This window comes from Neurospora tetrasperma (genome assembly GCF_000213175.1).
Source record: "Neurospora tetrasperma FGSC 2508 unplaced genomic scaffold NEUTE1scaffold_6, whole genome shotgun sequence".
Classification (NCBI taxonomy): domain Eukaryota; kingdom Fungi; phylum Ascomycota; class Sordariomycetes; order Sordariales; family Sordariaceae; genus Neurospora; species Neurospora tetrasperma.
Window position 1 is genome coordinate 1,058,311 of NW_009799104.1, and position 26,911 is coordinate 1,085,221.

The 26,911-nt window shown below is 51.4% G+C and overlaps 8 protein-coding genes across 8 annotated transcripts; 6 read left to right on the forward strand and 2 right to left on the reverse strand.

Annotated features, from left to right (window-relative positions):
* Window positions 1-5,923: 5,923 nt before the first annotated feature.
* NEUTE1DRAFT_87303 (cell division control protein 2) lies at window positions 5,924-7,076 on the reverse strand (the record flags this gene model as incomplete). Its single annotated transcript, XM_009855856.1, has 3 exons — window positions 5,924-6,188; window positions 6,271-6,955; window positions 7,040-7,076. The coding sequence occupies 3 exons, from the start codon at window positions 7,074-7,076 to the stop codon at window positions 5,924-5,926; spliced, it is 987 nt and encodes a 328-aa protein (XP_009854158.1).
* Window positions 7,077-8,429: 1,353 nt separating this feature from the next.
* On the forward strand, window positions 8,430-9,711 carry NEUTE1DRAFT_124487 (uncharacterized protein; the record flags this gene model as incomplete). Its single annotated transcript, XM_009855857.1, has 2 exons — window positions 8,430-8,582; window positions 8,801-9,711. 2 exons carry the CDS (start codon window positions 8,430-8,432, stop codon window positions 9,563-9,565), a joined length of 918 nt encoding a protein of 305 aa, XP_009854159.1.
* A 1,228-nt stretch (window positions 9,712-10,939) lies between these two features.
* NEUTE1DRAFT_140505 (uncharacterized protein) lies at window positions 10,940-11,587 on the forward strand (the record flags this gene model as incomplete). The annotated part of the gene is made up of 1 exon (XM_009855858.1): window positions 10,940-11,587. The coding sequence occupies one exon, from the start codon at window positions 10,940-10,942 to the stop codon at window positions 11,585-11,587; it is 648 nt and encodes a 215-aa protein (XP_009854160.1).
* A 1,307-nt stretch (window positions 11,588-12,894) lies between these two features.
* Window positions 12,895-13,815, forward strand: NEUTE1DRAFT_148581 (uncharacterized protein; the record flags this gene model as incomplete). Its single annotated transcript, XM_009855859.1, has 1 exon — window positions 12,895-13,815. One exon carries the CDS (start codon window positions 12,895-12,897, stop codon window positions 13,813-13,815), a length of 921 nt encoding a protein of 306 aa, XP_009854161.1.
* A 2,583-nt stretch (window positions 13,816-16,398) lies between these two features.
* Window positions 16,399-19,525, forward strand: NEUTE1DRAFT_124488 (uncharacterized protein; the record flags this gene model as incomplete). The annotated part of the gene is made up of 4 exons (XM_009855860.1): window positions 16,399-16,512; window positions 17,251-17,360; window positions 17,427-18,304; window positions 18,361-19,525. The coding sequence occupies 4 exons, from the start codon at window positions 16,399-16,401 to the stop codon at window positions 19,341-19,343; spliced, it is 2,085 nt and encodes a 694-aa protein (XP_009854162.1).
* A 610-nt stretch (window positions 19,526-20,135) lies between these two features.
* On the forward strand, window positions 20,136-21,193 carry NEUTE1DRAFT_68626 (uncharacterized protein; the record flags this gene model as incomplete). The annotated part of the gene is made up of 1 exon (XM_009855861.1): window positions 20,136-21,193. The coding sequence occupies one exon, from the start codon at window positions 20,142-20,144 to the stop codon at window positions 21,087-21,089; it is 948 nt and encodes a 315-aa protein (XP_009854163.1).
* Window positions 21,194-22,608: 1,415 nt separating this feature from the next.
* NEUTE1DRAFT_124490 (uncharacterized protein) lies at window positions 22,609-23,602 on the forward strand (the record flags this gene model as incomplete). Its single annotated transcript, XM_009855862.1, has 2 exons — window positions 22,609-22,940; window positions 23,008-23,602. 2 exons carry the CDS (start codon window positions 22,609-22,611, stop codon window positions 23,600-23,602), a joined length of 927 nt encoding a protein of 308 aa, XP_009854164.1.
* A 904-nt stretch (window positions 23,603-24,506) lies between these two features.
* Window positions 24,507-26,307, reverse strand: NEUTE1DRAFT_68632 (uncharacterized protein; the record flags this gene model as incomplete). Its single annotated transcript, XM_009855863.1, has 2 exons — window positions 24,507-25,952; window positions 26,008-26,307. The coding sequence occupies 2 exons, from the start codon at window positions 26,305-26,307 to the stop codon at window positions 24,696-24,698; spliced, it is 1,557 nt and encodes a 518-aa protein (XP_009854165.1).
* Between the last annotated feature and the right edge of the window lie 604 nt (window positions 26,308-26,911).

The following is a 26,911-nucleotide window of genomic DNA, read 5'->3' on the forward strand; positions in this document are numbered from 1 at the left end:
GAGGCATCATGATGAGATGCAAGTTTTGCCTACATGGGATTCTGAGAAGTTGGTATCTACCCTGCATCTACTTTGTTAGGGCTGAGGGCGGTCCGCAAGGGAACTTCTTGGTGGTTTCTATTTCCACCCCGGTCCATTCAAACAGAATGAGGATTGCAGTTGGAGTTTAGCGGAGCCAACAACGTGGTTGCGAGCGAGATCTGATCCTTCAAAGACCTGGACTGACCCCACGGTAATAGCTGTCACGATCTCGGAGATACTAAGTACCTCTACTGCAGACGGTTGCAAGCGTTTATCAGACGGAGCTCGAGTTGCGGCCAGGGTGCTCTAAATATGGTAAACCAATTTCCTTTCTCACCTCACCCTCGCGAGCCCGGGACCGTTGGGACGAGATGCCACCACCGACACCGTTGGGATCGCTGCAGTGTTTAATTCTACGGTTGGAGTGGGCCAACGATCAGTAAGTAAACGATGGACGGCTTATCTGGCCGGACGGGCTAGAAATAGCAGCAGAGTGGCATGCCCACGTTGGTTTGTGGCGCTATGTGGATCGATGCTTCAAGGTTTATTATCCAAGAGGAATCACTTTTGGGACCGAGTGCAGTAAATAAATGATAGTAAGGTAAGTAGAGGTAGTGCATGGAACTGAAGAACTTGGATGCAGCGCAGGCAGTGTGTCCAGTACTACTTCGTTCTGAGGTATCATCTTGAATCCTCAACTGTCAGAACTGACGGACTACTTAATCAGTTTGGATACATCTACTGTACGGTGGCTTACCTCTACCCAAGCTCGCTGCCGAAATCGTGCAGTACGAGGCACTGCCAGATTCATGATAGTACTTACACTGCAGTGCTCGGTGGTACCTAGAAGTACACCTACCTTACAGGCACTGCACGGCATGGAAATGGGTGGAGGACTCTGCAAGTCACGGTTGAAAAATCGTGAGTCTCAGCTTGCCATTGGAGCCGCGGACCAAAGAAACTCAGGATGGAAAGTCCGGTCAACTTGCGTGCAGTGCTCAACGAACCGCGGCCAAGAAAGGACCGAGTACCATATCGGGACAAGCTGTCAAGAGTGCAGTGGTAGTCGATGGATCAGATTATCTATGGGAAATTTTGATGGCACTAACAAAGGCGCTGGCCGGGGTACTTCATCTTCAAGTTCCGTCAGTTTGTTGAGCTCATCTCTTGACGGAGTTGGACGTCCGTCGCTGCCTTCCTGGACTAACTGACAGCGAAAGACTGGCGGCAGTGACGTCTGCAGCTGAAGGTCGATATTGTGGAACGGACTTGAAGTTGGAAGGTGTCACCGGCTCAAGCGTTGAATGTTGCGTGTGCCTGTTCCACTGCAGTCACGGTCCCAGTAAGGTACCTCTAAACGGTCAAGACATTGTGCGATATGACTTTGGTTCACAGCGCTCAATCGCTTGATTAGTTCATTTACTATTAAATTGTGATCAGATTAATACAACCTGACCAACAACAAATCTCGTCCCCCGCTGGACTACGCCGCAGACACCTTTGCTTTGCGGCCTTGGCTCTTTTGAGCACTCAGGCACTGCATCTCAGGACTTGCCGCTCTTGCAGTGCAGTGTGGTGAATGCAGTACAGTACCAGATTGAGGAAGGCGCACTTCACAAAAGAAGAATTCTCCACGTTCACCGTGAATGTTCATTCGTTGATCAACCAACAGACACCGAGATCGTGATCGTGATGGCTTCTTAGAGGTATTATCGGCGAGTTGAGGTGCAATGGTTGAAACGAACTTCGTTCACTTGTACTTTAGAGGTACAATTGAATTGAGACGGTAAACCAAAGGGCCACACGACAATTCATGTATCGAAGGCTTGCCTGTGACAACCTTGAGTCTTGAACCTCAGACACCCAATCAACGAAAAGTCCAGCCATCTGTAACTCCGGCGTACCAGCTTCATTTCTTCCTCTTGTACCGCCATGTTTCGAATTCATCACCTCCAAATTACAGATTGGGCAGATCGAGCATAGGGGTACCCCAATTCCCCAGTCCAATCATCGAAGATGGCCAAAGGGAGATTACTCGGGAAATTGGTATTCAGTTCTCAACCATCTTCGTGTTACACCATTGCCAGTGTGTGTCACGGCAACAGAACCCGCCCCATGTGCTCAGTCGGTTTTACTTGATGCACTGCATGTCAGGAGCTACATATGATACATGAACAGACACTGGCAAGCCCGTTGATATCTATTTCCTTAAATCGATGAAACGCCGTGGCGTGTGGTAAGTAACGGGCTGGCTGGCTGGCTGATGCTCGAAGCGGTGAAGAGTGAGGCTCAAATGGGCTGGCTGAGAAGTTAGTGACCTTTGCGTTATTGCAGAGTGACTGCTTTACCTACCTACCTAACTGATACCAATGGAGGAGGTTCAAGGGAAAAATATGTTCCTGATTTGCGTTTCGGTAAATGATCCCCATCAACAACATGTGCGCTGATCTGTGGTAGAACAGGGGAAAGTGAAAGAGATAAGAAAAATCCAAATGAAATCTGGAAGGGACAGAAATTTTGTTTGGGGGGGCCAGTATAGTTGTGTTTTACCTCCACGTTGGTCATCGAGGTTTGCTTTCGTTCAGTGACCAGGTATCATCATTGATGTTGCAACGGCATGCACAGGGGGGGGCCAAAGTGTCATCTGGATTTTGTGCTTGAGAGGACTCACCACCCTTTTTACTAGCTTTCGTTTGCCCATGAACTTGAAGCCGACTTTAAGTGCAAAAGAGAGGAGAAAGAAACACACCCAGCCATCCTTTCTGTCATGCTGTGTTCCAGGACACTTCTCTATTCTGACCTCGCAGTCAATGGTTGAAAAGAACCGAAACGTCAATGCACGGCGTAGTTACGCTCGCATTTCTTTCGAGATTTCTTCATAGGTACCCCTTCTGTTATAGGGTCACTGTAATCAAGCTCTGCGTATAAACTTTGTCGTTGGGGTTGACTCTGTCGTTCGGTTGAGGCCGCAGGCACTCCGTTCTACTCAAATCACCGACTATAGGATTGACTGCGTCAAGATGCTACCTAGTAACCGTGACTGTAAGGGGTGCAGCACAGTTGACAAAGATAATGACTGCCCACTAGAAGAATCGAGGAGGTTCCTAAAAGAGAAGAACAGAGAAAGAGGCGCCCGCAGTACAGACCTCGACATGCAAGGCCGGTGATGCGGCTCTCAGAAGAGGGGATACACAGCGTGCTTCGAGATAATTAAGCAGCGCCGCGCCAACAAGTCCAGATGCTGTGGTTATAGTTGATGTTAACTTTGGATTTTCCCTCGCCGCAAGCCATTTAGTTGTCCAAATTGCCGTTTTCAGGAAGATTGCCGCAGACGACCAGCAATTCTCATCGTGGAAATCTAGGCCACTATTAACAGAACGTCGATTACCGTGGCTAGCCCACTCAACCAAGAATTGGGTATTTACCAGACTGTTGACGTTGGGGCTTAAGGTCTGTTAAGAAACGGCAGTTGGCTCCTGGATCGGGGCCGACATAAGAGAAGTTGGAGGCCATAGGGTGATTGATGATGACTGGGAGGTGGTGCAGAATAAGTTTGAGCCAAGTTGCTTACACCGGAGTTAACGCGTTGGTCAAGACGGTAAGCAGCAAGGTCGGTCTCGCTCGAGGATCAATCTTGTAGGTTACAGGAATTTCGGCGGGGTAAAAGAGAGCATATGTAGCAACACCAGGGGCAGTCTCGGGGGCCAGAGAAGAGGGACGGCGGTAAGCTTGAAGGCCGCGATGGCAGTGAGGACTGAGGTAATCTGCATGGTCATGAATGACTTTGTGTGCTTGGGGTAGGTGAGAGGCCTGGACGTCAAGAAACTGGAGGAACGCAGTGAAAAGACTCTGTGAAGTTGGCTTGAGAGATGAGGAACGGAAGATGATTAGGTTGTGAGGATTCGCGCTCTTATATTCAATTTGTGATACACTGAACCAGATCAAGTGTCGATAGGACTTCTTGACGAGACATTTCCTCTTTCTCATCAACATACTTGCCGAACGGGAATTTCGTATTGGTGGCAAGCAAGATTGGCGGTCGCCATCAGAATAAAGTTCATGTATTGCCATTTTGCAGGCAGTTTGAACGCAGAATCCGATAACGAATGCAGTCCTTAGTATACTATCCACAGCATCTTGTATCAGCTCGAAATAGCAGGAGGACAAAGTCTTTGCATGAAGGTAGGATCATCAGTCTTCTGATCAAATAGGCCAATCCGGTCAGTTAAATCATACGGGCCTCGGAGTGAGTAGGTTGACAGCAACAGCAGATTCGTACATGATTCTATGTCAATATCAAAGGCGTTCTTCGACCTAATAGTATGGACAGCATCGCAAGATTTGTTCCTGCAAATAGTCCAGTTGCTTATGTCGTTCGGCATAGGTCTTGGGCTTCAAAGGCCTTTCTCAAAGTCCCATCATGGATTCACTCAAGCGAAGCGTCCCGCTCTGCCTCACTGCAGCCTGCTCGTGGACTTACTTGAGGTACTATAGTCGATACCAAGTTCCTACCTAACATTGATGTTGACATGAGTACCGAGCATCGCAACATCAAGCCCTTCCTCTCAAGTTCGACACCTCCAACGTGAACCCTCTCCACCGCATCACCGAATGTGTCACAAACTGATATCTCGCCATAAATTAGCAGTGACCGCCATAGCTCTGTCCCCAAGAATTCTTAAGAGCACCACCCCACCCGCTGGGAGCGCGAACTCCTTTCCTCCTGTTCTGAGGGATAATGAGCGTGTTGTCGTACCAAGGTACACTGAAATACCCAGGGCTGTGTATTATTCTTGCTTCCAAATCGACCAATTACCTATGACCTTTCGTTGATCATGCACGATTATCGTCGAACGAATCCGTCCTCCGCTGTCAGCCTTCTCCAAGCCAAATATGTAAGTACGTTTAAGATACGATGGCAGATGCCAGTCCCCCGATTGGCGAGAAAACTCCTGTTACCTGTTCGTGTTGAATAGAGACTGTTAAACAGGCAAAAAAGGTACGACCCCGATGGAGTGTCTGGATGCCACACCACGCAACACCACGGTTGAGATATTGGGACTAGGTAGAGCTTCAGTGAGTGCATTGCAGGTATATAGCCTCCCTATGACGCCTGATCTGGCTTGTTGAGTGGTTCCCAATCCACTGATGTGATGCCCTTTGATATCCGAGATGTTGGGGGGGCATTTAACGCGGTGGTGTGAGCGCTTGTCAGAAAGAGAGACAGCCAAGAAGGCAACATGAGAAATCGATCAATGGCAACATAAAACAGAGCAGGGAGAAAGAAATGGAGCACATGAAAGATGAAGGCATAGCCGACATCACTTCGCATCCCCAAACGAAGGATCGGTGTTTGGAAAAGGGGGGTATGTACATGCGCGATCTATTGGAACAATGTCTTGCGCCTTTTCCCTCCCTGTGTACAGTACACTTCACACCACAACTCCCTAATATGCACCAGGGCTAACAGAAAGCCCCATCCCTTGAATGCCATTTGCTCTTCCAGATAACACCGAATCGTGTAATACAGAACTCCATTCCAATGTAATTCCTTTACCCATGACCCCTTTGAACGCTGTTCCCTAAAAACACAACCCTACATACAACAAAATGTAGGTATGGGGAATTTGATGTGTCGAATATCATGTTTCCGAGTATCCTGAAAGCAAAATGGGATGCTATGATATGCTTCAGGTGTGATGATGACAGTTTGTTTCTGTCACCGTTTCGGTGTGTCGACCTCACTCGCTACTGGTAGAATCACAAAGTCTGTATACCCTTGCGACGAACTGCCCACTTTGAGGTCACCGAGATCCAACCGAACCTAAGCAGCCGGCTGCAAAGCTTGGACAGTCGATTTGCTATTGTCATGACGCTCCTCCATTGACCTTGGCGAACGCCCCTAGGCGTATCTGCTGCTGTCGCGATATTTGCTCTTTGGCTTGGGGTTGTAGTCCTCAAAGTAAGGGTGGTTGCACGCTGCCTTGGCAGAGATTCGGCCAGCAGGATCGTAGACAAGCATGGATTCAAGTAGCTCAAGACCGACATCGTCAAGATTTTGGCAAAGTGGTACGTTGTAGTCGCGTACCCACTTGGGGAAAGATGCCTTGAAGTCGGGATAGGAGGTGACGCCGGGCCAGATGTCCTCAGTAGGGGTTCCAAGCAGACTATTTGGAGGAAAAGAAGTCAGTATGGCACACTAAGGGAGAAGCGGAGAGGTGACAAGGGAAGGTAACTGCATAAACGTACCGGAAGATCTTGAAGATCTCGTCAATTTCCGAATCACCAGGGAACAAGGGCTTGCGTGTGCACATTTCGGCAAAGATGCAACCAACGGACCACATATCGACACCGGTCGAGTACTGACGACCACCCAGCAGAATTTCGGGCGCACGGTACCACAATGTGACGACCTCGTGGGTATAAGTACGGAGTGGAACACCAAAGGCGCGGGCGAGACCGAAATCTGCTAGCTTCAAGTTGCCGTCGCGGTCGATGAGCAGGTTCTGGGGCTTGAGATCGCGGTGTAGGACACGGTGGCTGTGGCAGTATCGGACGCCCTCGCAAAGCTGGCTCATGAACTTCTTGATGATATCCTCGCCCAGTCCCAAATTGTGCAGTCCGGCGCCCGTACCTTCGGGAAGGGCCTTGCCCCTACCACCGTCGCTGACAGGAAGGGCCTCCATGTACTTCTTCAGATCAAGATCGAGGAATTCGAAGACGAGATACAGCTTATGGCCTTGACCGCCGTCGGCATGGACAATGTTGAGGAGGCGCACAATGTTGGGGTCGCGCATCTCCTTGAGCAGCGAGATCTCGCGGATGGCGGTGGAGGGGACGCCCTCATCTTCGGCTTCGAGACGGATCTTCTTGAGGGCGACAATGCGCCCGCTGTTGGCCAAGTCGCGGGCCTTGTAGACGACACCATACGTTCCTATGCGGAAGGGGGGATGTCAGTACGGGACATGGAAGGAAGAGAGCCAAGGTGGAGGGGTAGAAGAAGAAGGGGATGTTGTACCCTCGCCAATCTTTTCTAGCTTCTGATAGTTCTCCATGGTTGCTCTGTTACCCGTCCAGGCCGCTATACTGAAATGGGTGGTTTGAAAGTCCTTGGAGGAAAAGAATTGACCTTGACTGGAGTCGTAGAACTACTAGTCGGGGTGGTGCCTGGTGATCGTGGTCGTCGTGGTGGGGGACGATTACGACGAACGATGTTGTACCTAGCGCTGAAGCACAGTGATGGAAAAGCCCAGAACGAAGCGTGGGGCGGCGGCGGATGGAGAAAGTGACCGCCGTCGAAGGGTCGCTTTCTTGAGATTGATCCTTGGAGAGTCAAAGTCCAGCCAAGGATAGGTGGTGTCCAAAGGGAGCGTAGTGGCGGATTGGTAAACAAAAACGAAAAAAAGGTGGAATCGTCCGTCGTTGCCGTCAAAAGGCTACAGTACTACCGTAAATACTTTGTTTTGGTGTTGACTTTTGGTCGTGATGATGGTGCCGTGAATGTCGACGGGTCGTCCTGGGCGGAGGGCTGAATGCGAAAGGCCGCTGATGGAAAGGCAATATGATGCAGCGAGCGATGTAATTGTCGTCCGTTGTTCCTGCAACTTCTTGATACTAGTAAGGGACCGTGACGGTGAAGGGACAGAAATTAAAGGAAGGAGAGGCGGTGGGCGTGCAAGTCGAGGTTGTGAAGTTGTGGTTGTCGTTCGAGTGTCGGATTTAGAGGACAGTCCAGGGGGTGGTCCGCTGTAATAGGTGCAGTAGGTTTTATTCTAGACGGGCGTCCGGGTGGTTGGAGACAGGACGATTACGTCTACTTGGCGCCTGCAACGGAAATCCGTGTCAACACAAAAAGCGCGGACCGCGACGGCACCCTGGAAACCACTGGATGGACGGACTGCAAGGGAGGAATGAACGCGTCCAAAAATGCCCGCTTTCCTGGTCGGTACTCCGAGGTAAAGGTAGGTAGGTAAACTTTCAAGCAACCTACCTAGGTACATATGTACCTCTACCTTGTTCTCGCAAGTACCATAACAACACACAATGCCGGGAGCCCGTCTGTCCCCTCGGTGCCGGTGTACTTGTATCCGACAGCCCACCAAGATGGGGTAGAGTAGCCACGACCTCTGTTGACTACCCCTGACTTGTGGCGCCATTCAGAAGCTCCAGCCATTCAGACGCCCAGCCTCAGCTCGACGCCCACACATCAATCCATCTCGACCATCCGTCCCGTCTGAAGCTTCACTCAAGTCCCCACAATTTCATCTCACGATACTTACCTACTCCAAATCCGCAACGTCACACGAGGACTCGGAAGGAGTCAACTTGTATACTTATATCCATTTCTTCGGTTACTTTTCTATCTTCTTTTTGGATATCTCGCTCAAAAGAACTTCCCGACTTTCAAGATGATGGGTGGACACCATGACCTGGATGCGCACGAGCAGCCGTCGGATGAGCTGCGGCTCAAGTGGAAGTCGTTCGCCAAAGTCGACCAGAAAATCGTCATGAACAGCCCCGAGATCGATGACTTGCGCAGTCCCGGAAAAGCCCCCGAGTTTGTGCTCGCTGGCTCCATTCCTACCGAAACCTTGAACAAGTCCTTCAGCCATATCTGCCCCGAGGACTCACCAGAGTTCCGCACAGACAAGGACGCCCCCATCTATTACCATCCTCTCTTGCCTGGTGAACTCAAAATCCTGGACCCCTCTTCCTCACGAATCTTTGCTGACCAACCCCAAAAGGTCTCTTGATTCTCCCAAATCTCATTCCTCCCGAGGTCCAAAAGACGCTCCTGCGCAACATCATCCACCGCGATCTTAACCAACCCCATCACCAGACCAACATGCATCTCCATTTCAAGCTCCCCTACCCACCCGTGGATCCCGAAACAGGCCTTCAGGAATCCTTCTTCTCCTACCCTCCAGATTCCGAGACTTGTTTTGAGCCAAAGGACCCTTCTGTACACAAGCCTCTCACTTTTCAGCAAGTCTTCAACCGCAAGCTACACTGGGTCACCCTGGGTGGACAGTATGACTGGACGAATCGCGTTTACCCGGGCGAGCTGCCCCCCGAGTTTCCCAAAGACATTGCCGGCCTTTTGGAGACCCTCTTTCCTGAGACTCTGGCCCAAGCGGCCATTGTAAACTTCTACACCCCCGGCGATACCATGATGATGCACCGCGATGTGTCAGAAGAGACCGACAAAGGCCTGATCAGCTTGAGTATAGGCTGTGATTCGCTCTTCATGATTTGCCCCGAGGACTGGGGCAAGGTGTCGGAAGAGGAAAAGCAAAAGGGATCCGCAGAAAGTGAAAGTGGCAAGAGCGACAAGAAGTTCTTGCTGCTAAGGCTACGGTCCGGCGATATCATTTACATGACCAAGGAGTCCAGGTTTGCCTGGCATGGTGTGCCCAAAATCTTCAAGGGCACCTGTCCCGAGTGGCTGGAGGATTGGCCCGCGGAAGATGGAAAGTATGAGGCTTGGAGGGGCTGGATGAAGAACAAGCGCATCAATATCAATGTTAGGCAGATGAGGGACTGAGCCGAATAACGCCACTATCTTCAGCCACGGGCATGTTCAGTCAACAGAATGCCAAGTGGACAAAGGCTGTCATAGAGCCATGGCCGTCACCATCCCATTGTAAATTGTCTGTGTCTCGTTCTCCAGGACACAGTTGTTTCTCCCTTTTACCACTCGGCCATTAGAGTTTTCCTGAGACCGGTTTTACTGCCCATACCTTGAAACCATGAACAACAGCTCGTGGTTGTAATGACAAGCGTCCATGACTAGAGGTTGTGTGTGCTCGCTTATCGCATTTGTCCACTTATGTAATTTGTCATCATCACGAACATATCAACATGTCACGCGGCAGAGATCTGGGGATTTCCCCATCATCAAGGTTGATTCTGGTTTTGCTATGAGGTACAACACATGCTCGATGAAGCGGCTGGCGCAATGCGCACTCGGCGAACATAAGGGCTTGGGCGACGGATTCGATCATCGTCCTTGATATGCTTGACGAACTCGTTTCAGACAGCAGCACCGGTTATCAAGTGGTATGTTAGGGTGACTGTCGCTTGGGCACTATCATATATCATTCTACCTGAGGCATTCCGTCTCAGAAACTACGGTCGTTTCACTTGCTACTTTGTTAGTTCAAATGGTTTGCATCATATCCAGGCCTGGAAAAATATCATATCTTCATCTCACATAAAGCTTGCCAACTCTGTGCCGGTCCCATGTTTTCTTTTGTGAATACATGCGCTTGTCGACATCATATGTTTGAAAGCAAGACATGATTGCTAACTCCCCCATGATACGATCCCCCCTATGCAGCACATGCCAGAGTAGATACTAGCCATCTCTTTGTCTTTGGGACAGAGCTCGGCTGTTTAGCAGGGTTCTAGTCCCTGTGGCTGTGAATTCCCGTCTTGTTCACTGAACAGTCTTGTCAATGCTGTCATTTTCTTTGTTTCGACGCGGGAACGCCGGGTTCATGTATCCGTAGGAACAGAAAAGAACACCTGCGCTGTTACGAGTGTCAGGAACTGAACAGTGAGGATGTATTTCGAACAATTTTCTCTTTCAGAGCACAGCTCAAGCATTCATGACGTTAGTCGCCGCTGTCTCACATCCACGATCAAGCCAAAACAGCTCTCTTTGATTGCTTACCTCCGTCTCATGATGACGACCAAGCCGTATGATATATAAGTATTCTAGGTGATAGCTCATCTTGACTTTCGACAACACATCAAGCAATCTCCGAAGCATTAAAAGCTACACAACAGCAACCTCACACAAATACAGCAACAACAAGCTTCACATCAGCAACTTTACAACAACGATAACAACTTGACAATGACCACCCCAAACACTCAACCAACCAACCAACAACCCCTGGTATCTCCACCCAAGATGGCCTCCCCCGACTCCCAAAACATCAACACCTTCCTCACCATCGAAGAGATGAACAGCCCCAAACACCGCGCCATCCTCGAGTTCGCCTCCAAAAAAGCCGGTTTCACCTGCTACGACACCTTCACCGCCTGGCTCGCCTCTCCAGCCCTCGCACCCTTCTGGACCGAATTCGAGCGTGACTTTCTCAAGCCCCTAGCCGCCTCCCGCAAGTCCACCACCTCCTTCTCTTCCCCCCCACCTACCACCACCACCACCACCACCATCACCATCAACAACAACCCCCCTCCGGCGGATCCCTTTGCGAAAACCTCCACGATTCCCTGCCCCATATACCACATCATCCCGCTCTTCCAGGGCATGTTCGGCACCAGGGAATACCTGCGCAAGGGCCCGAGCAAGGCGACTTGGAGACCGAATCACCACATCCTTTATTTCTTCTTGAACGTGTGGGAGCGCAATCACGACCAGATGAGGAACAGCCCCTGGGCGGGCTGTTATCTGGAGAATGTCAAGATGTGGGCCATGCAGCTTTGTTGGATCCTGGATGCCATGACCAGGTGCAAGTACCAGGAGGAGTTGGGCTTGCATGTGGTGGAGTTTAGAGGGATGAGGGATGAGGGGTGTATTATCACGTATAAGCATTAGATTAGAGAGGAGGGGGTTGACGTGTGGGTTGGTGTGGATGGTGAAGGGGGCAGCTTTGGCGCAGGCGTATAAACGGTCTCCGGGGGTTTCTGGGTTTTTTTTTTGGATATGTTTTCTTTATTTTGTGGTAAAATGTGGTAGGAAGGTAATTCCGGGTATCAATGTTGGCCACGAATAGTAAATCTCCTCACATCTTTCAATATCAACCACTCGATTGTTCAACTGATCAGTGATTATTAACCTGTTTCTCTTCGTTTTCCGTTTAAATTCAGAATGAAATAGAAGCCATAATCCGGTAAGCTCATTCAAGGACAGGAGGAAAAACCATATCAATGTAGACAGGAAATAGTTTGGCTCGGATTGGAGGTGGCAAATATGTGTTCAAAAAATCAATGGTGCTCACCTTAGTTTTTGGTGCGCGATCGCTCCTTCTTATACCTTGGAGCGCACGGCAAATGTCCCTTTCCATACGGCAAGTTTCTTGAGAAACACAAACGGTTTTCTGATGGCAGCAGAGACGCATGCTTGATCGAGGCCCGAATCATCATGGAATGGGGGATTGGTAATGAGTCGGCATCTACTGCTGCATCAGAGTTGTGAGCAATGTGGTCTAGACTTGTGGATATGTGTTTGCTGGTACGTAGTGGGCGTTGGCGAACGATCTCGAGAATTTCAGAATGTGCTATGTCTCGCCGTCTTCGGAAATGATCGCGTTTTGAAATGAGCGTGCTGCGTTTGATGAAGCATGACGGTGCTTCGTTGGTTATGGCATTGTTGCCTCGAATATTCTGCGCTCGATTGTTGATCCAAGAAAACAGCTTCCGAAGCCAACGACATGGCAGCTGTCGGGATCTTTGTCGAAGATTGTCGAACCAGAGAATCTACCATTCATCACCCACGGCCAACACTTGTCATAGCTGTAGGTGTTTCTGCATCAAACTTGTGTTGTCGGTGCCGAAGCCCATCATGGTGTTGGTTCAGCTGATGCCGGACTATGTCGTGAAATACAAGACGACAAACACTCTCGTGAATCATCTCTCTGTGTCGACACCAACAATGCTGCTTCCAGTGATTACGATGCATCGACAAGCCTCCAGAGTTGTGCGGACCTGGGAACCCGTAACTCGACAGTATGCGACTTGAAAGTGCATATAACGAACCATTCCCCGACCTGTTCCTGGTCTTCTCTTCCCTCATCACCATCAGCATTAACATCTTCACACCAACGAGAACCACCACTGCAACAACCAAAGCTAACAACAAAGTAACCACATCTAACAACCAACAACTACCAAAACATCAACAAAATGACTACTTGCGTCGCTACTCAGACTTTCACCCACGTCTCTCCCAAGGCGTACCATCCGGAGTCGGACTACACCACCTCCACCGAGCCCGGCAAGCCTCGTCCCGGCAGCCCCGGTCCCAACAAGCCCGACAACTGTGGCTTCGAGTCCGGCCCCTTGAAGAGGGATGATCCTATTCCTCGCCCTCAGACTCCCTTGGTCCCGGTCCCCAACTCTGACGGTGAGGGCGATTCTAAGCCCGCTCCTCGACCCCCCACCCCTCACCCCAATGGTGATCACCTCGAGTTGGACCCCATCCCCCGCCCGCAGACCCCTCTAGTCCCGGTGCCCAATAGCGATGACATGCCCGTTCCTCGCCCACAGACTCCTTTGGTCCCGGTTACCTCTGATGACTCTGACGATGAATGCATCGACGAAGAGATGCCCGTTCCTCGTCCTCAGACTCCCCTAGTCCCTGTCACCAGCGACGATTCCGACGATGAGTGCCTCGACGAAGAGATGCCGGTCCCTCGTCCCCAGACACCCTTGGTGCCTGTTACTTCTGACGACTCGGATGACGAGTGCATCGACGAAGAGATGCCAGTCCCTCGTCCTCAGACACCCTTGGTCCCCGTCACTTCCGACGATTCCGACGATGAATGCCTCGATGACGACCCTATTCCCCGTCCCCAAACCCCTCTCGTCCCTGTTCCCAACTCCGACGGTGAGGGTGACTCCAAGCCCGCTCCCCGCCCTCCTACTCCCCACCCCAACGGCGATGATGAGATGCCGGTCCCTCGCCCTCAGACTCCTCTAGTTCCGGTCACCAGCGACGATTCCGATGATGAGTGCATCGATGACATCGATCCTATTCCTCGTCCTCAGACGCCCATGGTGCCTAAGCCTAATGCTGACATGATCAAGCCGGTTGCTTGCTGCTAAGCTTATGGCTGATGCCTGAGACGAGTTTGGAAGGATAGGATCCAAGAGGAGGAAGTGTGGTATTCGGGAGATGAATGAATGAATAAACGATGGAATGATTGGTTGGTTCACTTGAACATGGAAGGAATACATTGGAAGGATTGATGGAGCTCGATTTGGTGACAGAAGAGTTCGGCAGTTGATGGGATTTGCAATGGATTTCAATCAGTGTGATATAAAGAAAAAAGCCGGATTTCCGCAGTGAGACAGTATAGAAACGCGTGTGTCGCAGAATAAAATCATTGATTTCTCAACGTTGGTCACGCGCGATGTGATAGATGTTTCCGAGTGCGTGAAGCACTGATAAACTGAAGCGGGTGTGACATTGCGATTTGCGTGGTGGCTGGGACAGATTGACAACTCTTGACTGGTGGTGAGCGTTTGATGGAAAGGGAAGCATGAAAGTGAGCGAAGTGACTGATGATGAATTGAGAAGAGAAGAGAAAAGTGATGATGGAAATGGAAGTCGCAGTCAAACAACGCAGTTTTCGTAGGAGTGGCCTGTGCGCTACATCTAGCGAACACCACTCTCAAATGATGATGCCGCTGATGTGAAATCGAGACTTTACCATCCTCGTAGAGACTGCAATTGTGGTTCCCAAGAAAGAAAAAAAGAAGCCGCTAATTCAAGAATCTGCCAGTTGTCTTCATCATGGTGGAAAACGATAGTCGACGATACAAGAGAAAAAAAAAGAAAAAAAACATAATGTCCCCTCGACCGGAATCGAGCCGGTGACCTTTCGGTATACAATCTAGACAATTACAGCCGAACGTGATATCCAACTACACCACAAGGGGATTTTGATGGTTTGTTGAAGTGGGGCGAAGAAATTGCTACATAAGTAGTCCAGTGCGCAAAGCCGCTACAAATGCCACAAAGCCTGTACTTTGACTTTCGGGGCTGACTTGAGCATCACGTTGGTATCGAGCTGGGCTGTAACATAGTAATTGAGCTTCGAAGAATTATAGCAAGATATCGTGAAACTTCCACAGTTTCATTGCCCAGAGCTGTCGAGGCATTCGAAGAAAGACCTGTAAATGTGCAACCAACATCGACCTTCTTCCTACAACATCTCAGGATACAAAGTAGGGTCTACAGGCTTTGCTAGCCACTTACTTACTGTATCTAAGAGAAGAGAGCTTCCCTAAGCTTTCTAGGTACCAGTCTCATAACCTCTGAAACGAAATATGGACATCGTGCCGACTCCCGCAACCGCCCACCTCCCGTAGCACGAGTAGACATGGAATTGTTTCTCTGAGACATTCCCCCACGGAGGAAAAGAAGCCACTTCGCTTAGTCCCAAGCAGTCCCAGCCTGTTGCAGCATGTCTCGCATGCACGTTTATAGTCTTGCAGGTCCCACGGTGCCTGCAGGTGTGTCCAGACTTGCCTTGTCAATGATGCTCATCATGTCCAGACTTCCTCTCCACAACCAATAGCGGCCAAGTCGGGGAATAGGACGAATCTTACATACTGCCGTTATGTACGGCGTTGATCACCACTCTCTAACCTTTCAGCCCTCTGTACAGTCCATGACAGGCATTGGTTTTCTAGTCCCCACAATACAGCCCACTTGGCCATTCAACGGCCAGTGTTGTGCATCTTAGAAGATGTCTCGGTCTCTGACGGAGGGGGGTATTCCTGGTTTTGATAAGGCTTATCTTGAAGTTCTAAGGCATCTTAGGAAGCTTCGAGAGCCACTGGGAGTGACATATCTCATTTCCACCATCCATCACACCATGGCCATTTCACACCCTCAGACTCAAAAGGCCTCAAGGCCCGAACGACTTGTCTAATCTTCTCAAGAGCAAAAAAAAAAAAAAAAGACCCAGACCCTCCCTTGGCCTTTGGCCGCCGAGTCCCGACAGCCTTCCCCAAATTTGCCAGAACCGGAGCATGGCCCGCGGTTAGTGGCGCTTTCAACGATAGCTGAATTCCTCAGATCGGCGGACGATGCGGAGAAGAGCTGGGTGAAGGATGGATGGGTAAAAAGGGCCATGGGATCAATTCAGGCCTAGACTGGAGAGATTGGAAAATTTTGCTTTCTTACATATCCAGTGGACGAGAGCTGAATGAGGGGGGAGGGGGAGAGGGGAAGGCGCACCAAACGGGCATCGAATTAAATCACAAACTGCCACAACCTCATGCAACTCACGACCCGTGCATGTTGGAGTCTGCGATTCGTGATCATCTGTGACGACCGATGAATGGGCAAATGTCGAAAACTGCATGTGCCTTCTGCAGCCAGAAAGAGGGAGGGAATAAGGTCGAGATCGACAAAGCTGAAGTCGAAGTCCGGCAAAGCTTCTTTCCCAGCCACTGGTTTATTGCAGCCCTTCTTTTCCTTACTATTCTGTGGAGAGTCTAGCTGTCAGTAGCTAGCTTCTTCGTTGGCAGCGAGTCCCTTGTCGTCCTTTTGTTGATTGGAGAGGCCACCCAAAAAAAAAACTTTCGGACCGGCCCTCCTGGAGAAGGCTCTCTTGCAGCACCAGTCGCAGACAGTCCGGCAGAGCTACCGCGGCCATAAACCGCATGCTTGCTGAAATGTCGTATCGTGGCTGGTCAGCTCTCATCCGGAATTATGGAGCCCAAAGAGCCCTGTTGTGGCCGTCGTGGCACCAATGCCAGCAGAGGATCATCTCGACCAAGCCACTGAAAGTCGCAAACCATCACGGCCGTCCAACAGGTCAGTTTTGTCGTGTACACTACCTACTGACAGTCCCAGCCTGAACCGCAGAGGGTCTTGAAACCCAATGATCGACACTAGGGTCCGCCAAGGCGGCAGCCAGTAGAAGAGCATCCTCGCGATTCTGTTGGATCAAGAAGCTTTTCAAGGGTATCACCGCATTTTCCAGCATTCCCTGTCTTTGAGTTGAGGGACCGGGGTGCTTTTGGTGCCAAGTCCAGTGATAAACCCTTGTCGCGGACGGAATAGCCGCATGTGGGGCTTGGCTCTCCTTTCTGAACTCGAGAGACTGACCAGATGGGCTTTATAACTCGAGAGCCCTCTCTCGGCTCGGGGGCAAGCACATGCTGGGCTCTCGCCCTTGGGGAGTTTGCGTATACTTCTTTCTTCACGGCCATCACCGGGTTTTTGAGGTTTTCAAGTTTTGATCGTCCATCGACATCCAAGCCCCAGCTGCCGTCCTCGGATCAGGACTCCTGATCAGCGGTGAACATGGGCGCCTATACTTCAGTACCGCAGTGTCGTGAGCACTATGGAATCGCGGTAGATTGTACTGTAGTTTACGCATCCGACAACAAGACCGTGATATCTGTCGGAGGAAACCGACCCGGAGACTTTAACCCAGATCCAGATATTGCGGGTATCGGTGTAAGGTTCCCCGGAGCACAACTTGTATGTGGACACAAGCTTACCCGTTTCCGTGTCTTTAGATCCTCGGAGCCTTTGTCGTTATAACGGGGTTTGCGTTAATAATAGCCTTCTTGCATGTCTTGTGGCACTACGCCAAGTTGACAAAGCTCAAAAAAAGGATAACAGCAGAGTAAGTCATACTTGGATGGACGAAGCGCTCCAAGGAAGGTGGGGTTGCTAACCGCCTGCTCAACAGAGAGAAGGAAAACAAAAGATGGCAGCTCAGCATCGGCGGCTTCTTCGAGATGCTCATCATCTCGTGTAGTGATCAGCAGATTTTCACCGGAGCGGCGTACGCCATCACGATGCGCTTCGCCAAAGCCTGCTCCATCTCGGCCTACCACTACAATGTTATTGCGAACATGCTGTTGATCACCTGCGCCACACACTTGCTGACCCTTCTTGTGTCCAAGCACTACTGGGAGCACCCTTGGGTGGCCGGGATCCGGACGGTAGCGACAGGGTTATTGTATCTCGCGACGGGAATTTATCTTTCTACCCAGGCAACCCCAGGTTCCGAGCTTGCGTTTCCGACCGCAGTTCCTAAAGACGACGAGAAATGGAGCACCCTCCTTCTACCAGCCGCCTGCTTCCAAGGGAGCGCTGAGCAGTTTGCAAACACCTTGCAGCAGTCTTTCCACGGAGCCGGGCTGTTCAAGGTGGGCGACCGTATCACCGGATGGACTCCCTTCGTCATTCTTGTCCTGTACTACGTCCTTGCCAACATTGTTACCCTTGGTCGGGTCGTTCGCGCAGGACGGGAGAATGGCGGAAAGCGGGAAAAGTTTTGCAAGTGGTTGGTGGACATGATAGGACAGAAGAAGCTGAAGTGGGTGAATCGTATCGGTGGACAGGTCTATGGCGTCTATCTCCTGGCTGGCCTGGTAATTTCAGGATACACGATGGCCTCCTCTTCCGAGTACATTGAGATGCTTCGCCGCTGGGTGGACCGGTCAGGCTGGATCCAACTCTATAATGGCACCAACCCGGAGAACGACCCCAAGTCCTTTGGTCAGCTTGTTCCTCTTCTGATGATGACACTTACCGTGTTTACGTTTTTGCAGATGCTGAGTGGTAAGTGGCGTTGTGTTTGTCTTTTCGGGTTGCTCATCAGCTGATATCTTTTCCAGAGGCCATTACCATCAGGAAGTTGAAGAATAACCACAGCGATGAGCTTGAGGACGTGAGGCAGGAATTCGAAGACCAACTGGAAGACGCAAGAACAAGTTCGGACAAAGTCCAAGGCAGTGGCATGGGCAACGGAAAGCGGCCTGAGGTCCACGAGAAGGAGGCGTTCAGCAGGCCATCCGAAGCAAGTGGAAGCCAGGCTTATGGGATGAACTCCCAAACGCCTCTCCCGCCGGCCCCGATGTACACCATGTTCGCCAACCCATCTTCTTCGAGCAGCGCTCCGTTCTTTGTCTACGCCGCACCGCCGACTGGCTCGCCGATGGCAACACCCGATTGGGCTTCCATGACGCCGCAGCAAGGAACGCCGATGCATTTTATCATCCCGGCGCAGTTCGTAGCGGGAGCGTTTCCGATGATGACTCCTGGAAACGGAGGCGCGCCTTCTCCTCCAGGATTTCCTTGGAACTCTCCCACTCCTTTCGGACCTGGTCCTGCCCCGGCCTCGAGCGAACCTGGCCCGAGTAAGCCCTCGCCGTCCGATGATGTGTCGTCTTCGCCGGAAGCCTCAACAAAGGCGGAACCTGAGATCACCACAAAGGACACCAAGTCGACGCCAGTGGTTTCCGTGTATGATGTGAACCCCACGCCACCTCCGCCATCGCGATCCTCGACCGTTCCCATTCCGAAGTCGGACCCCTCCGATAATGAGAAGCTGGCGCCTCATCCGGCTAACCTTCGAAGGGCTGATAGCGAATTTACGCTGATAGGACAGCCGAGCTCGAGCCTGGATGCCGGGGGCCCGACAGGTCAGCCAATGCCGGCACAAGGCCCCAGTGGTGTTGCTGCGGATCCCAACACGCTAAGTTACTTTCCGGCAGTTGCCGAGTCAAGCGCAGAGGAAGAGGGTCAGGAAGCAGAGAGAAGGGCTGGCGAAGGAAATACTGCGGGAGGCACTGGATTTGAGGTTGGAAAGGCGATGTAGGATGCCAGACGTCAATAGCGAGGCTAAAGGGAGTTTGAGGAATCAAGGCTACCGGGTTAAGGGAAAGAAACATGATTTGGCTGGAGTTTTGGGCATTTGGCTTCTGGGAGGATGTGCTACGATACCATGGCTTAATGAGTTTGATATAGCATTGAATAATATGTGACAACGTTGGAGAGCTCACACTGGCATGGTGTTTGTGGGTGTGTTTGTTTTGTATGCTGACGTGATTGAAAAGAGGAAAGGGCTCCGAGTTGGATTCCACGCCCCAACCTGCCCCTGGCCACTCGGCCCCCACCACGAAATTCAGCCGAAACCGTGACCAAGATCGGGACATTGTACCCCGTGGGCGCCCGCAATGTCTTGTCAAATTTCTCCGAACGTGGGAGATTGGGGGACACGAGAGGAAGTGGGAGTCAGTGGGAGTCAGTGGGAGGCAAGTGGGGGTATTGTGCGTGGGGGAGGGGCCCGGAGGGGGGGGAAGCGGGGAAATCCCCTAGGAAACCCCTAGGAAATTGGGGTTCAGGACGGGAACTTCTGGGGAAAATGGACCGGAAGCATCTCCACCCCACCTTTTGGCCCTTAGACGGAACCAGACCCCTCCAACAGCGCCCCAAGGGAATCCAACCCCGGGCGTTCATCTCATCACCAACCCACCCAACCTAGGTTACTCCAACAAAACGAGGACGACTTATCATCATCGACATCCCATCCCATAAAAGGACGAGCCCAATGCGGTCAACTCCCACCCGCTTTCTTTCCCGCATCAACTCGCATCTCTCTGCAGCAACATCAAACATGAAGCTCCTCTACCCCACCTCTCTCAAGCTGGACATCTCCCAGATCGAAGGATTCCCTTCCGTCACGCTCCACCCCTACGACGTCAAGGCTCCCATTCCCGAGGAGCACGTCGATGCCGAGATCCTCGTCACCTGGACCAACTCCTCCGACAACCTCAAAGATGCCGTCAACCGTCTGACCAAGCTGCGCTGGATCCAGTCTCTCGCCGCCGGTCCCAATGACGTTCTCAGCGCCGGCTTCGATACCTCCAAGGTCGCCGTCACCACCGGCTCTGGTCTCCACGACCACACCGTCGCCGAGCATACCCTTGGTCTCCTTCTCAATGCCGCCCGCAGGTTTTACGAGATGCGGGATTACCAGCTCCAGGGCAAGTGGCCCGGTCACCTCGGCGGTCCCCAGCCCGATCGTCCCGCCGATAGATTCACCACCCTCCGTGACGCCCGCGTCTTGATTTGGGGCTTCGGAAATATCGCAAAGACTCTCACCCCCTCTCTTGTGCAACTTGGATCCCAGGTTCGCGGAGTTGCTCGCCGTCAAGGTGTCCGCAATGGAATCGAGGTATACTCTGAGGACAAGCTTGCCGAGCTGCTACCAGAGACCGACGCCTTGGTTATGATCCTCCCTGGCGACCCATCCACAAGGCACGCTCTCAATACCGAGAGGCTGAAGCTGCTCCCCAAGCACGCCTGGGTGGTCAACGTCGGACGCGGCACCTCCATCGATGAGGATGCCCTCTACGACGCTCTTGTGGAGGAGAGGATTGGCGGTGCCGCTCTCGACGTGTTCGAGACAGAACCTCTTCCTGAGCCAAGCAAGCTCTGGAAGGCCCCCAACCTCATTCTCAGCCCACACGCGGCCGGCGGCAGGCCACAGGGTGCCGAACAGTTGATCGTCGAGAATTTGAGAAAGTTCTTGGCCGGTCAGCAGCTGAAGAACCTCATTTAAGCGTTGCCTTATTTGTTTGGAGTTTTGGATTTCAAAAGAAATAGTATCCATAAGGTCAAAGCGATTTATCAAAGGGTCGAATATAATATACCATGACTTTAATCACCATCCCTCCCTGCGCCTTTTGCTTGGTTTTCCCAGAAAATCCTTGTGCTCCCGCACCTCGAGCGACTGTCCTCACTTTGTCCGAGTTGCAGTTCCGGAGATTGACAACAAGCTAACCAGAAGTTTACAAGTCCAGACTTTCACACCCACTCGTTCAGATTGCCCTCCTGTGGCTAGAATCGAACGAGCATTCCCGAAAAGCCAGCACGATGCCTTCCCTCCTGCCACCTCGCGTGCGTCTGGAGTAACCCCTTGAGCAATGACTTGGACCGCGCCGTCGCTGGTCGTTGCTTGCGACTCATCGCTACGGGCTCCATGTATGGCCCGCAAGCAGTTGAGCTCTCTTGGCAAGCCTTTCGTGAGTTTCACCTCATCCTAACCTTCAGCTGGTAAGTGTAAAGAGGCGGTGCTCTCCTGCGAGCCATACGTGGCAACTTGTATAGGTTTATGGTTCGCTAAAATCGACTTCTTCCTGAGGTCAAGAAAATGACAGTTGGCAGAGTTTGAGTTGCTGCGCGGAACAAATGAGGGGACTATATCCATCTGGTAGTGGCTTCTGATAACCGGGGCTCAGCGAAGCATACTGTGTAGCTTCGGGAGAAGGGGCAAGAGTGTTTACAGAACCAACCAAAAACCGGCCACACATACAACCCCATCGAAACCCAGACTTTGCAGCAGAGTTCTGTACTTGACCAAACATGGATCAAAGTCTGGAAGGACTTTGCGGAGACCTTAGTCCTGATACAACTTATTTGTGTAAACAGAAGCAGCATCCGATTCGTTTTCTTCCAACTTGATATAACTTCCTTCTCCTACCTCTACCCTCGCACTTTGGCTAGTACTTCCTTGGCTCCCGAACCACCTCTCCCTCTCGTTCAAACTAGACAGCACAGCAGCTGCTACTTCGACTTCCCGCAGCTCTTTAGGTTGATTTGTCGAGCTGTACTGGAATTCCCATATTTAGAGGACGTCATGTTGGAGTGGGGATGAAGATCAGGGGGCCGACAAACGCGGATGCTACAGGGCAGTGTTTGAAGTTGTTCTTGAACTTTCCACACCGCATCACCTAGTAACATATGCCCAGAACTAGTCCATTAACTCAACGGAACGAGAGAACCTGGGGGGTGGATAACCCAAGGTATTCCACATCGATGTTTGCGACTGGTGGCAATCGCGAGGGTTCCTTGGAAGTTGGGCCCAACATTCCCGGCATCAAGTACCGGGGCCCTAAGTGAACGGGTTTGCTAGGCGGGGAACTTTGGCAGGGGACTTTGTGATCATCTCCACAACTGATACAAGAAGACTCAAAATCTCGTCTTTCGTTTCTTCTTTCTCTTACTTATACATCTATCGCAAAATCCTCCCGCTTTGTTCCCTTCAGAGAGAGAAAAAAAAAAAAAAAGGAGCCGAAAAGATGGTAACATATACCCAAGATCAGCTGGATCGCTATTTCCGGCATATCGGCTATTCGCCGAAGGATGCCGAAGACGACCTCGGCAGGCTCGCCATGTTGCAGCTACGCCACATGGCCCGCGTTCCATTCGAGAGTCTGACATTGCATTACTCCCAACACCACCGATTGTCACTGGACCTGGAGGACCTTTTTGAAAAGATCGTCGACAAGGGGAGGGGAGGTTACTGCATGGAAGTCAATACGTTCTTCGGGGCCGTCTTGCGCAGTCTGGGCTACACACTCATTAACGTGGGGGGAAGAGTGAAGGCAGGCGATAGAGAGTACAAAGGATGGTTTGTGGTACCCAACCAGAGGCCTATGCCCACCTAAGTAAGCATCGTGCACTAACGGGATTCTCAGGAATCACATGGTCAACATCGTGACCATCAACAACACACGTTATCTGGTTGATGTAGGATTCGGCTCCCACGGCTCGGTTAATCCAGTGCCTCTGGAGCACAACTACATCTTTACCACAGTCTCCCCAGCACGAGGTAAACTCGAATACAAAAGCCTCTCCCAACACACCGATCCTACCAACCAAAGGATATGGGTATACTCAACCCAGGAAAACCCGTCTGCGCCCTGGAAGGAAATGTACTGTTTTGCCGCCGACACAGAGTTCTTCCCGGCCGATTTTGAGGTCATGAACCTATCAACTATGACCAGCCCTCAAAGCTTCTTTGTGCAGACCGTTATGTGCATGTGGCTTCTGCTCAACGACAACAACAACGACGACGACAAACAGGAACAGCCTATAGGCCTCCTGATATTGCACAAGGATTATGTTAAGAGGAGGATAGGCGATAAGTCCGAGATCATCGAGCAATTTGAGTCGGAAGAGCAGAGAGTGAAGGCCCTGCAGAAGTATTTCGGCATCGTCCTTACAAGAAAAGAGAAGGAGGCAATTCGCGGCTTGCCAAGCGAGTTGAAGACGAGGTGCGGGCATTGTTAAGTGTGAATACGTTACTGGGGTTACCCGGGAAATTGGAACTGCATGCTGAAGTAAAGGTATGGGGAGCAGAGAACGGAGGTTTTGCCGTCTAGCAGTCTTCATTCGACACCATAAGACAACGTGCAAATAGTGTGGTACCCAATCATCTTGGGCCCAGCTACCTCTAAACATCTGCCGCATCGGTGCTCCTCACACCCGTACCCGCACCCACCTGCCTGGAGAGGATCAGACAAGCGAGCTGTACATGCAAAAACGTGGAAGAATGGCACGCAATCAGCAAATCCTACGAGGTTGGCGAGAGTTAACCCAATGTTTTTTTCCGAACTCCTTCCTGAACCTGTTTCTCCTCGGATTAACACACCATCTCGGGCCCAACACCTCACCATAACCCTTTCCACTCGGTTCATATTCGCAGGAATCCGTTCCAGAAAATGCGTTCCAACGCCCTCATTCGACACTCAAGGCTGGATTGAGAATGGCATTTCATTGGCATGTTGATAATCCAAACATCCAACCTTTGTGAGCCACGCCATATCATCCCATTTCCCTATCCCAGATACTGAGGCGGGAGACTTCATGATTGTTCCTAGGACAAACGAGGTTTACACACCATGAGAACGTATTCAGCGTATCTTCGTCCATTGGGAGCTTCTCGACATTCAGAAAATTTCCTCCAGTTGCATTCCCACCTCGGACACCGAGACCATTGATGGCCCTCTTTTCCTGCAATGACCTGGCACAGCACACAGTTCTCCTCCACCTCCCCTTTTGCAGTTACCAATCACCTGGGTGCTGGATCGCTTGACTTTACCTCTGGTTGTTTACTCGTCTTTCATGTTACGGCATAGCATTCTTGCATAAGCGTTTCTTTCGAGTCTGGAGTTTACTTCTTGTTTAGCGTGTTGCAACTTCAGTAGTGAATCTGATGATTAATATCGTAGTCTCTTAATATGGCCTTCATAGCTTCGGTAGTGGCCCAACACATTGATCATCCTTTATTCTCATGTAACATCTCAGTCACTCATCACCTCCTCATTCACACCCTGACACATCTCTTCTCCAACTCATCCTCAGACCATCATCACCATCCTCTCTAAACCAGAGCCAAAGCCCCAGCGACACCTACAACCCCCGCCCACATCAACGCCCTCGTCTCCCACCCACCACCACCACCCAACAGCCTACCCGCCGCATTCTCATCATCATCATCATCCTCGCCCTTCCCCGTCGCGCTCGGAGAGCTCTCGCTTCCCGACCCAGTCCCAGTCCCCGTAACAATCGTCCCATTCTCCGTCGTCGTCGTCGTCGGGTTCTCCTCCTCCGTCTTCCTTTTCATCAAAACATAAATCTCGCCCGTACTATCACTCGTCATCCACAGCCTCTCGCTAGAATCCAACGCCATGCCCACCGGTCGGAAGCACTCATCCGGACAAACCGAATTGTCTTTATTCATCATGACATGCTGCTGCAAAGCGTCGCGGCTGTTTTCCGCTGAGACGGTCGGTTCGCCAGTGACAGAGTCAAACGAGATGGCGGACAGCCGGTACCCGACGGGATCCGTCTTGTCAAAGGAGCCCCTGAACGTGACGTAGGCGACGTCCCCCTTGGGAGCGAACTTGATGTCCATGGGGGCGTAGTGGGCCGGAAACGTGAGGCGGGGACTCACGTAGTCGGAGGCGCAGGTTTCGTCTGTCAATTGATTGCCCGAGACGGTTTTGGCGTTTTCCTCCTCGGTGATGGCGAATTGCGAGCCGATCTTGAGGTTGTAATCGTTGTCGGGAATCTCAGACACGTCCCACACGGCGAAGCACTTGGGGTAGCCAAAGTTGCCGCCCTGGTTGGGGAGGATCTTGGTGCCGTTGAGGTAGCCAAAGAAGTTGAGCTCCTCGCCCGGGTTGTTCTCGTGAATGTCCTTGCCGTTGCGGGTGACGCCGTCGATGGAGTTCTCCACGGCGTAGATGCCGCCTGTGATGGGGTGCTCGCCGACCCCCACGGAGTTGCGCAGGCCCCAGCCGAGCACGATGCCGTCTTCATTGTAGTTGTAGGCTTTGGTGGAGCTGGTCATATTGGAGATGTCGAAGGCGCGGATCTGCGAGAGACCGTTGGTGAGCACCTCGGCTTGTGCCTCGTTGCCGTCGGCGCTGCCGCGGGAGACAAGCAGGTAACCGTCTTCCTTTTGCGAGAGAAGGAGGGTGCGGGTGACGAGGTCGTTGTTGCTCATGTTGGTGACGATTTCGCGCTTGCCGCTGACGGTGCCGGCTTTGGAGTCATAGTCCCAGGCGTAGACGGCCGAGGCGGAAGATGCGTAGAGGGTCTTGCCATCTTTGGAGAGAGCAATGCCGTGATTCAGCTGTTGTTGATTGTTAGCTGATCTTGCTTCTCTTGTAACTCAGAAGGAAACGTACCGTCTTCTCATCGATGAGCGTCTTGGACTCAGAGACAGAGATACAAGTGCCTCCATTGTCTTTGAGCGTATGATGAGTGATACCCTTCCCGCTCTCAACAACCAGCAAAGCACCCGAGCTATCAAACTGAAGGCTTCGGGGCTTGGTCAACTCGCCGGCGATCAGTTGGGCTTGCCATCCAGCGGCAACGACAGGGAGGTTATATGATGGGACAAGAACTTTGTCGCAGGAGGTTTGAGCGAGGGCAGTGGCTGAAAGTCCAACTGCAAGAGCTGCTTTGGCAACGCCATTGGTTTTCATTTTGTGGGTATCAAAACGAAACACACAGTGACTGGATATCAAACAAGTTAAGTGAATGACATTAATGTGTCTTGTTTCAGTAAAGAACGGCCCAGTTGACTAAAATAGAGAGAACAAGATGATGTCAGATGGACAGACAGATGGATGAGAGGTTGGGTTCAATAAGGTAGTAAGCACACATGTAAAAGGGGTGCATTCGATACGGGTTATAAAGGGCTTCCTTCTAAGGACATATCGAGCCTAAAGGGTGGTAAAATACAAACATCAGGCCCGTGACGACTATAACTAGGATTCGGCTGCTAAAGAGGAGGCCATTTTTCCATAGCTCCGACTTGCCGCACAAAACGCCACAAAAGCGACGATAACAGGCCGGACCGGTCATGGTGCATCCAAAAGGGTGTTGGCCAACCACGAGATTCCCACGATAGTTCTTCAGCTCTGTACGTACAGCCAGAAGCGTTCGGTAGTCAGGACTTGCCGTATTCGGCTCGCACTGGTCAGAGTTGGGACTTGAAGCCCGTCGCCGCTCTCATCAATACCCAGGACATCCTATATAATCCTGCATACGGATTCCAATAGTGTAGCACCCAGATGCGGGTTGAAG